The sequence below is a fragment of the Scyliorhinus torazame genome, chromosome 6 (genome assembly GCF_047496885.1).
Source record: "Scyliorhinus torazame isolate Kashiwa2021f chromosome 6, sScyTor2.1, whole genome shotgun sequence".
Lineage (NCBI taxonomy): Eukaryota > Metazoa > Chordata > Chondrichthyes > Carcharhiniformes > Scyliorhinidae > Scyliorhinus > Scyliorhinus torazame.
In genome coordinates, this window is record NC_092712.1 from 310,772,800 (window position 1) to 310,786,018 (window position 13,219).

At 46.6% G+C, this 13,219-nt stretch overlaps 1 protein-coding gene across 5 annotated transcripts in view; it reads left to right on the forward strand.

Annotated features, from left to right (window-relative positions):
* The window catches only part of ulk4 (unc-51 like kinase 4), a 633,709-nt gene that overhangs the window by 55,033 nt on the left and 565,457 nt on the right, over positions 1 to 13,219 (forward strand). For all 5 annotated transcript variants that reach the window (XM_072510060.1, XM_072510064.1, XM_072510062.1 and 2 more), the window contains 2 exons: positions 4,449 to 4,518; positions 11,160 to 11,253. In XM_072510060.1, coding sequence (XP_072366161.1) covers positions 4,449 to 4,518; positions 11,160 to 11,253 — 164 coding nt within the window. The remainder of the gene's footprint in view (positions 1 to 4,448; positions 4,519 to 11,159; positions 11,254 to 13,219) is intronic.

The window sequence follows — 13,219 nt, forward strand, 5'->3', positions numbered from 1 at the left end:
ATTTTCACAGGGACATGTCTGTCCTGCACTCTAATCAACCTTTCCTTAAAAGACTCCCACATTTCAAAAGTGGATTTACCCTTGAACAGCTGCTCCCAATCCACATTCCCTAGCTCCTGCCGAATTTTGTTATATTTGGCCTTTCCCCAATTTAGCACTCTTCCTTTAGGACCACTCTCGTCTTTGTCCATGAGTATTCTAAAACTTACGGAATTGTGATCGCTATTCCCAAAGTAATCACCGACTGAAACTTCAACCACCTGGCCGGGATCATTCCCCAATACCAGGTCCAGTATGGACCCTTCCCGGGTTGGACTATTTACATACTACTCTAAAAAAACTCTCCTGGATGCTCCTTACAAATTCTGCTCTTTCTACGCCTCCAACACTACATGAGTCCCATTCAATGTTGGGGAAGTTAAAATCTCCCATCACGACCACCCTATTGCCCCTACATTTTTCTATAATCTGTCTACATATTTGTACCTCTACTTCACGCTCGCTTTTGGGAGGCCTGTAGTAAAGTCCCAACAATGTTACTGCACCCTTCCTATTTCTTAGCTCTACCCATATTGCCTCAGTGCTCGAATCCTCCATAGTGCCCTCCTTAATCACAGTTGTGATATCATCTCTGACCAGTAATGCAATTCCTCCACCCCTTTTACCTCCCTCTCTATCCCTCCTGAAGCATCTATACCCTGGGATATTTAGTTGCCAATCTTACCCTTCCCTCAACCAAGTCTCAGTAATACCAATAACATCATATTCCCAGTTACTAATCCAAGCCTTACCTGCTACACTTCTTGCCTTAAAACAAATGCACCTCAGACCACCTGTCCCTTTGCGTTCATCATCTCTTCCCTGTCTACTCTTCCCCTTAATCACAATGAGTTTATTATCTAGTACCTTACTGGCTTTAGTTGCTGCCTCTTTACTGACCTCTAACTTCCTAATCTGGTTCCCATCCCCCTGCCACATTAGTTTAAAACCTCCCCAACAGTGTTAGCAAAAGCACTCCCTAGGACATTGGTTCCAGTCCTGCCCAGGTGTAGACCATCCAATTTCTAATGGTACCACCGCCCCCAGAACCGGTTCCAATGTCCCAAAAATCTGAACCCCTCCCTCCTGCACCATCTCTCAAGCCACGTATTCATTCTGACTATTCTTGAATTTCTACTCTGACTATCTCATGGCACTGGTAGCAATCCTGAGATTACTACCTTTGAGGTCCTATTTTTAACTGTTCTCCTAACTCCCTAAATTCTGATTGTAGGACCTCATCCCGTTTTTTACCTATATCGTTGGTGCCGAGATGCACAACGACAACTGGCTGTTCACCCTCCCCCTTCAGTATGTCCTGCAGCCGATCTGAGACATCCCTGACCCGTGCACCCGGGAGGCAACATACCAATCGTGAGTCTCGTTTTCGACCACAGAAACGCCTGTCTACTCCCTTTACGATTGAATCCCCTATGACTATAGCCCAGTCTTTTTCCCGCCCTTCTGTGCAGCAGAGCCAGCCACGGTGCCATGAGCCTGGCTACTACTGCCTTCCCCTGGTGAGACATCTCCCCCAACAGTATCCAAAACGGTATACCTGTTTTGGAGGGAGATGACCGCAGGGGACACCTGCACTGCCTTCCTGCTCTTTCTCGGCCTTTTGGTCACCGATTCCCTGTAGCCCTCACCAATCCTAATCTGCAGTGTGACCAACTCACTGAACATGCTATCCACGATCTCCTCAGCATCGTGGATGCTCCAAAGTGAGTCCATCCGCAGTTCCAGAGCCGTCATGCGGTCTAACGAGCTGCAGCTGGACACACTTCCTGCACATGAAGGAGTCAGGGGCATCGGCCGCGTCCCTGAATTCCCACATTGAGCACGAGGAGCATAACACGGGTCTGGGATCTCCTGCCATTTTTACACTTTACCTTAACTGATTCCAAATATAATATCAAATAATGAATAAGTGAAAGTAATAAAGATTTTACTTACCAATCACAATACTTACCAACACACGAAGAGTTAAATTTCTCCCAGCTACTGCTAATTGGAGCACTTTCCTTACCAGCCAATCAGGTCACTGCTTTGCTGTGATGTCACTCTTCAAATTTATCCCGAGAGACCCTGTGGCCGCTGTTTAAGCAGCGAAGCAGCTCCGCCCACTCCAACAGCTGAATTCCCGCCGGAAAGGCTCAAATCCGCGAAGCAGCTAGTTTAAACACTCACCGCTCGACTCTGTAGCTCCGCCCACTCCAACAGCTGAATTCCCGCCGAAAAGGCTCAAATCCGCGAAGCAGCTAGTTTAAACACTCACCGCTCGACTCTGTAGCTCCGCCCACTCCAACAGCTGAAATGCCGCCGAAAAGACCTTGCCGTGTTTGTGAATAGATCTTTGTAGGCAGAAGGGCAGGTTAATAGGGTGGTGAAAAAGGCATATGGTACACTTGTCTTTATCGATCATGGCATAGATTACAAAAGCAAGAAAGTGATGTTGGAGTTCTATACAACATTGGTGAGGCCACAGCTGGAGTACTGTGTTCAGTTCTAGTCCCCACATTATAGGAAGGATGTGATTGTACTCACTGTGGCAGGGGTGCAGAGGTGATTCACCAGGATGTTGCCTGTGAAACATTTAAGTTATGAGGAGAGATTGGATAGGCTTGAGTTTTTGCTGGAGCAGAGAAGACTGAGGGGTGCCTGATCGAGGTGTACAAGATTATGAGGGGCATGGAGGGTGGATAGGGAACAGCTGTTCCCCTTAGTTGAAGGGTTGGGTACGAGGGGGACACAAGTTCAAGGTGAGGGGCGGGTGTTCAGGAGGGATTTTAGGAAAAACATTTTTACCCAGAGGTCTGGAATGCACTGCCTGGGAGGGTGGGAGAGACGGGTTGCCTCACATCCTGTAAAAAGTACCTGGATGCGCACTTGGCACGTCTTAACATTCGAGGCTATGGGCCAAGTGCTGGCAAATGGGATTGGGATTGGCAGATCAGGTGCCTTTCATGCAGTGGTGCAGGCTCGATGGCCGAAGGGCCTTTTGTGATTCGGAGTTGGGGTGGGATACAAATAAATTATCTTTTTTTCCCATAAATTTAGAGTACCCAATTATTTTTTTCCAATTAAAGGGCAATTTAGCATAGCCAATCCACCGACCCGACACATCGTTTTGGGTTGAGGGGGTGAGACCCACGCAGCCACGGGGAGGCAAATAAACTATGTAAATAAATAAAAATGGAAAGGGCAATTAGCATCTGCAGTAGTTTTGCATTTTTATGCAGTGAAAGAATTTGTTTCGAGGACAGCAATTGTTTCCTTTTGAAGAGTCATCACTCTTTGGAACAGATGGCCTGAAAATGTGATTTGACAAATTCCTTTGTGAAGAGCATGGACGGGTTTCTCTGTCCCCTTGCACCAGATTTCCGGTTCAGCACGCCGTCGGGATTCTCCGTTTTGCCGGCCGGTCAATGGGGTTTCCCATTGTGGGGCAGCCCCATGCCGTGGGAAACCCCCGTGCTGCCGGCAAAGCGGAGAATCCCGACGGCGGAGAATTCAGCCCCATGTTATGGAAGTTATGGTAGGGGTGGCATAGCTGGATTTTGCCCACATTGAGTTTCTTTAACTTGCAACAGAAAGCCACCAATTTATTTGTCTGTCTGTTTTTTCCTGCATGTGCTCGTGCAGTTTGGGCATGCACAAGTCTTTTGAAATTTTCTGTTGATCATCCCAAGCATGTACAATCCCAAAAATCTGCCAATATTGTTAGTGGTGTATCACAGGAGCAAAGTTTTTACATCAGATTGTTGAGGTATTGGCCCATTGAACAACATGTTGCTTGAGGCGGGGTGTGAATGTGCATATATGTGTGTGTGTGCTGGTACTAGATATAAACTACATGTAAGAGTAGACCTTCACTCTAGGTGTGTTGACTGCTATTCCTGAGGTTGAAAGAAAAGGGCAGGTACTTGATTGGCTTCAGTACTCCGAGTTTGACAGCTCATGGGAAGCAGCCTCACCTCACAGGCACAGAGTTTATAGCAAACAAATGTATAATCAAAGAATACATTAGGAGGCGCGTGTGTGTTTGTTATTTTATACAGAAAATGTACAACCGGTAACGTTTGTTTATTTATCTCGTGTGTATATAGACACCAAGGCTTTGACAAAACCGTGGCTCACGGCTGAATACACTTGCATTTATATAGCACCTTTAGCTTTGTAAAATGTCCCAAAGCATTGGACAGGAGTGTTATCAAACAAATATTGACACTGAGGCACAAGAGATGACAAAAAACTTGGCAAAAGTGGAAGGTTTTAAGGAGTGTCATAAGAGAAACGGAATGGGGGAGGGTTAGGTGGGAATTCCATAACTTTGGGTTCAGACAGCTTTTTAAAATTCTTTTGTATGTTTTTTTAATGTAAATTGACATTTGCCCATTATTGTGCAGAAAATCCTGCTGATTTGCAGCCAAAGCGGGCACTGGACATTAATTCCAAGGAGTCCATATTCTTACTCAGGTACGTATGTATGGCTCTTGTTTTATTGGATCATTCCTCTCATTAAAGTTTGCGAGTTTGGATGGGGTTCAGCTGTACTGAAAGATCTCAGCTGGCAGAGCATGGACTTACCTTTTGACAAGTAGGACAATCACAGAGTTGTTACAGCACAGAACGAGGCTACCCAGCCTGTTGTGTCTGTGCCAGCTTTCTGAATGATTGGTCCCCCATAACCCTGCACATTCTTCCATTTCAGGTAATGATCAAATTCCCTCTTAAATCCCTCAATTGAGCCTTCCCTCACCACACTATCAGACAACGCATTCCAGAGCTTAATCACTTGCTGTGTCAAAAGGTTTCTCCTCATGTCTCCATTGCTTTTTCCAATTGCCTTAAATCTCTGCCCTCATTCTCGGTCCCTCCACCAGTGTGATCATCTGCAAAAAACCGCAGTAATCCTGAGTGATTTTAATCTGCACATGGGATTGGATAAATCAGATCAGCAAAGATAGTTTGCACGGTGAGTTCATAGTGTTTTCAGGACAACTTCTGAATGTTCTGGAGCCAACCGGAGGGAAGGCTTTCTAGACCTGGCAATCTGCAATGAGACAGGATTAATTAATTAGGTGGACAAATGCAAAAGTGTCCACTTTGGCAGGAAGAACAGAAAAGCAGAATGCTATTTAAATAGAGAGAGATTGCAAAACCTTGCGGTACAGAGGGACATGGGCGTTCTTAACCATAAAAAGCTAGTCTGCAGATACAGCAAGTGATTTGAAATGTAAGTGGAATGTTGGAATTTGTTGAAAGGGGAATGGATTTTAGAAGTAGGGATGTTTTGCTGTAGTTGGACACACTGGTGGTGATACCACATCTGGAGTACCATTTTGGGCCGGACTCTCTTTTCTGGAGCCTAAGTACCCTGCCAGTGGAGAATCGGGACTGGTCTCCGCTGGCACTGGGACTGAGGCCCAGTATGCGAGTCTCTCACCTTCACCATGCTCATTTATGCATGGGGGAGACAGCTCTGGATTCTAAGGAATCCATTTTGATTGGGCGGCCCAACACCGAAGTCTAGAGGCCTCCCCCCCCCACAAGGCAAATCCTGCCCCTCCCCACTGACAAGTAGGGGCATCTCCCTCCCCCCCCCCCCCCCCCCCCCCAACCACGGGAGTAATAGGTCACCCCCTCCCCCCCACTACACAGAGCACGTATTCATATGAGTGACCAAACCCCCCATCAGAGAACCCATCCACCAGAGACCCCATCAGTCACCTCTGTCTGAAAGCTGAGGTACAGTACAGGCAATAGAGTGTAAAATCACTACATTTTCAATTACCCTTCCCGAACATCTGCTGCCACAGACACAAGTGTTTAAAGCAGCAGCTTTTATAAGTGCCAGAGGCTTCCTCTAAAGCCAAGTACACAGCTTCAATCTCTTGATAGCCTTTGAAATGCAAATCTTCCATTCAATTTCACACAGCAATGCATTGCATTAGCGAGCGTATTGACAGTTTTATTACTCCAGAGACAAGTGCTTGGTGAATTGTTTATCTCTCTTTCTCTCCACACTTGAATGCATCTCAAGTATCCTGCTCTGATGCTAACCACAATGTTTAGAAACACTTGCTAAGATTGACAGCTGTCGCCACATCAAAAGGGACTAAGTGCTTTCGGCTGTGAAAAAGAAGTGAAAACACTTAGCTCCTTTTGATGTGGTTTATCGGGGGACGCTCCATTCTCGCAGCAATGGGGAACGAAGAATCCCGGCCTTAGTCTCCTTACCTAAGAAAGGGCTAATTGCATTTTAGGCAGGTCAGAGAAAGAAGGTTCACTGAACTGATTGCTAGGATGAAGGGGTCATCTTATGAGGAAAGGTTGAACAGGTTGAGCCTGTATGCTTGAAGTTTAGAAGAATAAGAAGTGGTCTTATTGACATGCATTCTCCGTCCTGGCTGCAGTGTCAAACTGAACCAGACACTTTGCAACCTGTTCAGTCCCAAACTTAGTTTCTGATCCCATATTTTCCTCGTCACAAAGACCACCCACATCTACCTCCATAACATTGCTTGCTTACTTTTCCACCACTGAAACCTTCGTTGCTGCCTTTGTCACCTCAGTATTTGACTATTCTAATGCACTCCTACACAGGCTTGCAAAATCCACCCTCCATAAATTTCATCTCTTCCAAAATTCCAGCGCTCACATCCTATCCCACCTGACATTCTGCTAACCTATCAGCGTTTCCTCACAATCTCCATTAGCATTGAGTACTAATGCTTCACATTTCCAATTCTCATTGTAGTGCTTACAATCCATTCATGGCCTTACCCCTCCCTGTCCCTTTAACCTCATCCGCTCCTGCCAACCCCTCCATTCCTCTGACCCCAGCCAAGCCTGTGCCGACCATGCTGCCCGTCTAAACTATAACCTTCTGCACTTCCGGGGTCCGTATCCCTCTATTCCCATCCTATTCATGTATTTGTCAAGATGCCCCTTAAACATCACTATCGTCCCTGCTTCCACCACCTCCTCCGGCAGCGAGTTCCAGGCACCCACTACCCTCTGTGTAAAAGGTTTATCTCGTACATCTCCTCTAAACCTTGCCCCTCGCACCTTAAACCTATGCCCCCTAGTAATTGACCCCTCTACCCTGGGAAAAAGCCTCTGACTATCCATTCTGTGTATGCCCCTCATAATGTTGTAGACCTCTATCAGGTCGCCCCTCAACCTTCGTCGTTCCAGTGAGAACAAACCGAGTTTATTCAACCTCTCCTCATAGCTAATGCCCTCCATACCAAGCAACATCCTGATAAATCTCTTCTGCACCCTCTCTAAAGCCTCCACATCCTTCTGGTAGTGTGGCGACCAGAAGTGAACACTATACTCCAAGTGTGGCCTAACTAAGGTTCTATACAGCTGCAACATGACTTGCCAATTTTTATACTCAATGCCCCGGCCAATGAAGGCAAGCATGCCGTATGTCTTCTTGACTACCTTCTCCACCTGTGTTGCCCCTTTCAGTGACTTGTGGACCTGTACACCAAGATCCATATCGACAACATCCACTGCCCTACTTGCATCAATCATCTTTGTGACCTCCTCGAAAAACTCTTATCAAGTTAGTGAGACACGACCTCCCCTTCACAAAACCGTGATGCCTCTCACTAATACGTCCATTTGCTTCCAAATGGGAGTAGATCCTGTCTCGAAGAAATCTGTCCAGTAATTTCCCTACCACTGACGTAAGGCTCACCGGCCTGTAGTACCTTGGATTATCCTTGCTACCTTTCTTAAACAAAGGAACAACATTGGCTATTCTCCAGTCCTCCGGGACATCACCTGAAGACAGTGAGGATCCAAAGATTTCTGTCAAGGCCTCAGCAAGTTCTCTCTAGCCTCCTTCAGTATTCTGGGGTAGATCCCATCAGGCCCTGGGGACCTATCTACCGTAATATTTTTCAAGACGCCCAACATCTCGTCTTTTTGGATCTCAATGTGACCCAGGCTATCTACACACCCTTCTCCAGACTCAACATCCACTAAATCCTTCTCTTTGGTGAATGCTGATGCAAAGTATTCATTTAGTACCTCGCCCATTTCCTCTGGCTCCACACATAGATTCCCTCCCCTGTCCTTCAGTGGGCCCACCCTTTCCCTGGCTACCCTCTTGCTTTTTATGTACGTGTAAAAAGTCTTGGGATTTTCCTTAACCTTATTTGCCAATGACTTTTCGTGACCCCTTTTAGTCCTCCTGACTCCTTGCTTAAGTTCCTTCCTACTTTCCTTTTATTCCATTCCGGCTTCGTCTGTTCCCAGCCTTCTAGCCCTGACAAATGCCTCCTTTTTCTTTTTGACGAGGCCAACAATATCTCTCGTTATCCAAAGTTCCCGAAATTTGCCGTATTTATCCTTCTTCCTCACAGGAACATGCCGGTCCTAAATTCCTTTCAACTGACATTTGAAAGCCTCCCGATTGTCAGATGTTGATTTACCCTCAAACATCTGCCCCCAATCTATGTTCTTCAGTTCCTGCCTAATATTGTTATAATTAGCCTTCCCCCAATTTAGCACATTCATCATAGGCCAACTCTTATCCTTGACCAGCAGCACTTTAAAACTTACTGAATTGTGGTCACTGTTCCCGAAATACTCCCCTACTGAAATTTCTACCACCTGGCCGGGCTCATTCCCCAATACCAGGTCTAGTATAGGCCCTTCCCTAGTTGGACTATCTACATATTATTTTAAGAAGCCCTCCTGGATGCTCCTTACAAACTCTGCCCCGTCCAAGCCCCTATCACTAAGTGAGTCCCAGTCAACATTGGGGAACTCCCGCTGGAGGGTGGCCTGGAGTAAACCCCCAACATTGTGACTGCACCCTTCTTATTCCTGATCTCTACCCATATAGCCTCACTTCCCTCTGAGGTGTCCTCCCGCAGTACAGCTGTGATATTCTCCCTCACCAATAGCGCAACTCCTCCACCCCTTTTACACCCCCCTCTAGCCCGCCTGAAACATCTAAATCCTGGAACGTTTAGCTGCCAATCCTGTCCTTCCCTCAACCAGGTCTTTATAATGGCAACAATATCATAGTTCCAAGTACTAATCCAAGCTCTAAGTTCATCTGCCTTACCTGTTATACTTCTTGCATTAAAACATATGCACTTCAGGCCACCAGTCCCGCTGTTTTCAGCAACGTCTCCCTGTCTGCTCTTCCTCAGCCATACTGGCCCTATTCCTTAGTTCTCCCTCAATCTTTTCACCTTCTGACCTATTGCTCCGGTACCCACCCCCCTGCCATACTAGTTTAAACCCTCCCGTGTAACACTAGCAAACCTCGCGGCCAAGGTATTTATGCCTCTCCAGTTTAGATGCAACCTGTCCTTATATAGGTCACACCTGCCCCGGAAGAGCTCCCAGTGGTCCAGATAAGGGAAACCCTCCCTCCTACACCAGCTGTTTAGCCACGCGTTTAGCTGCTCTATCTTCCTATTTCTAGGCTCACTGGCATGTGGCACAGGGAGTAATCCCGAGATTACAACCCTTAAGGTCCTGTCTTTTAACTTTCTGCCTAGCTCCCTGAACTCCTGCTGCAGGACCTCATGCCCCTTCCTGCCTATGTCGTTAGTACCAATATGTACAATGACCTGTGCCTGTTTGCCCTCCCCTTTCAGGATGCCAGCTACCCATTCAGAGACATCCTGGACCCTGGCACCATGGAGGCAACACACCATCCTGGAGTCTCTTTCACATCCACAGAAGCGCTTATCTATGCCCCTGACTATAGAGTCCCCTATTACTATTGCTCTTCTGCGCTTTGACCCTCCCTGCTGAACATCAAGCCAGCCCGTGGTGCCATTGCTCTGGCTGCTGCTGTTTTCCCCTGATAGGCTATTCCCCCCGACAGTATCCAAAGCGGTATATCTGTTCGAGAGGGGGACAACCACAGGGGATTCCTGCACTGACTGCCTGCCCCTTCTGGTGGTCACCCATCTCTCTGCACCTTGGGTGTGACCACGTCTCTATAACTCCTATCTATGCCGCTTTCCGCCACCTGCATGCTCCTAAGTCCATCCAATTGCTGCTCCAACCGAACCACGTGAGGAGCTGCCATTGATTACACTAGCTGCAGATGTAGTTAACCGGATCGCTGGAAGCGTCACAGATCTGCCACATCTCACAGTTGGAGCACTGCACCCCGCCGAGTGACATTTAAGCACTAATTAATTAATTTGAAATAAATACTTGAATTATTGTTAATTACAATTAACTATCTGGCCCTGACGCTAGATGATTTTTTACAGTAAAATTAAATGCTAAATATCGATCTCTGCCTTCATGTTTAGTTACTCCACTATCTAGTTAATTAGATTTTTTTTTGCACTATTATCTTTTTTTCAAATTTAACAGATTCCCAACCAGCCAATCAGGTCACAGCTTTACTGTGATGTCACTTACAGGCCCCGTCACCCCACAATTTGAAAAGGCAATAAAAATAATTATAGAATGGTTTATTTCTGTGTAAATCCAACATTTTAAAATATTGCCCAATTCACACTGTTGGATGATTAACTCAGTAGGGACAAAGGACTGAATTGTGAAGAGTAGAGTGCATGTTGTTTCCAGTTAAATTGGGGAACTTTTTTTCACTTTAATGCAGGTATTCATAGGAGTGAGTTGCTGTGACATATTGATGGCACTCAACAATGTAGAGAAAGTTTTGTGCTGTGCCTTTTTAAAAATTGAATAGATTTTTTGATGCATTAGCTAGATGATGTAAATTCTTTTGTAACGTCCCACACTCAACCCCCAAATCAATCACCAATAGAGGGGGCACACAAATTCTGAACCATTACCTAAGGAGGTAACGTAAGGGTCGAGGTTAATTTTACTTGAGTTGTTATCCTATGACAAACGGCCTCTCTGATTTTCTTTGTTTGGTTGAGATTGGAGTCTTGTGTGATGAGCAGAATAGAAGCCCATAGTCCCACTAACCTAAGCTGCAACAATTCACTTTCCAGCAGACCATGTACTGTGCTTTGTTTCTGACCAGTTTATTGTTTTGAAACTATTCTTGCTTCCGTGTGAGGTTATTTTGAGAGTGTGTAAAAGGAAAAAAGAATCGTTCCCAGCTCATGCCTTCCTTTTATTTGAAACAGCTCTCATCCAACACCTCGAACTAGCTTGATTGTGAGCCAGAGCAGCAATATAATTCAGAGTGCTCCACCAAAAGACTTTCCTGTTTCACCACAGGTACATTAAATTGTGGAATACCCTTGCTAATGTTTACGTTTATACTTCCGAGATAACCAAAACATTTTGTCCTATTTTCAGAATCTTTGTCCTTAGCGAAGGGAGGGGATTGGCACTTTGCTGGGTTTTGGGCCGTTACCAGAGAGAGAGAGGACTTTTAAAAGCCACTTGTTTTAAAAATATTTTGCAAGTTCATCAGCTGCAATGGGCAATGCAAATTTCGGTCTAAGTATCGGGAGAGGGAGACAAGGGCAAAAAGTGAATAGTGGTCAGAATGTGGATTTGAGAAGATGAGGTTACTGCCCTCTAACTAATTGTCCCTTTATTGTAAGCAATATCTTTCAGAAGCTGCCCGTACATGAATTGTAGCACAATCCAATGTGGCTGATCTGGAGGTTGTGAAACCTTCAAGTAATAAAGAACATTGTGGCTGCATGATTTCCCTCCCTCGCTCCTCTGAAGAAAAGGAATGTGTGGAAACTGACCTGTGCATTCTTGTTCAGAGACTTGTTTACTTGTATTTATTTATTTTTCAGTATGTTTTCTGTTATTTCCCCTTTTCTCACCCCGACAACAATGCTGGTTACATCCCCGAAAGGTGTGGGTGGGGGGAGGGGGGGATTTATTTTTAAATGCATTTTGTTCAAACTTGTATCAAAGTAGGTTACAGCAAATAAACACCCCGGGAAACATTCTACCCAACAATCAACTGTACAGTTTGTACAGATTTTTCTCCCTTTTCACCCCCCCCCGTGACGAATAGCTCCTCAAACACGGTCACCAACATTCCCCACCTTTTCTCGAACCCCCCTGCTGAGCCGCTTAACTCATACTTTATCTTCTCTAACCGCAGGAAGTCGTACAGGTCACCCAACCATGCTGCTACCCCCGGTGGCGATGCCGACCGCCACTCTAGCAAAATTTGTCGCCGTGCAATCAGAGAGGCGAAGGCCACGACATCGGCCTCCCTCCTCTCCATGAGCTCCTGCTTCTCTGAAACCCCAAATATGGCCACCAAAGGGTCCGGGTCCACTCCCTCCTCCACTATCCTGGCTAAGACCACGAACACTCCCACCCAGAATCTTCCCAATTTTTCACAATCCCAAAACATGTGTGCATGATTTGCGGACCCTGCCCACACCTCTCACACTCATCTGCTACCCCCTGAAAGAACCCACTCATTCTCGCCCGAGTCATATGCACCCTGTGCACCACCTTAAACTGTATCAGGCTCATCCTTGCACAAGAGGAGGTCCCGTTTACCCTTCGCAGTGCCTCACTCCATACTCCCCAATTGATCTCCATTCCCAACTCCGCTTCCCATTTCTCCTTGATCTTCACCACCCGCTCGCCTCCCTGCTCCCCCAGCCACTTATATATATATCTCCAATTCTTCCCTCCCCTCCCACATCCGGAAGCAGCAGTCGCTCCAGTAGGGTGTATCCCGGCAATCTAGGGAACCCCTTCCAGACCTTTCGTGCAAAGTTCCTAACCTGTAGATACCTGAACGTATTACCCCTCGGCAGCTCTACCCTCTCCCTTAGCTCCTCCAGTCTGGCGAACCCTTCCTCCAAATACAGATCCCTCACCTTGAACAGCCCCACTTCCCTCCACCTCCTGTACACACTATCCAACCCTCCGGCTCAAACCCATGATTCTTGCACAGCGGCGTTAGCACCTACATCCCTTCCACCCTAAAATGCCTCCTCAGCTGATTCCATACCTTCACCGTGGACTGCACCACTGGGCTCCCTGAATACCTACTCGGAGCCAATGGCATTGCTGCCGTCACCATAGCCCTCAAACTAGACCCCTTACAAGATTCCTCCTCCATCCTAACCCACTCTACCCCTTCTCCTTCCCACCACCGCCGCACCTTGTCTACATTCGCCGCCCAATAATAATGAAGCAAGTTTGGCAACGCCAACCCCCCTGCTGCCTCTGCCTCTGTAGCAGGGTCCTCCCC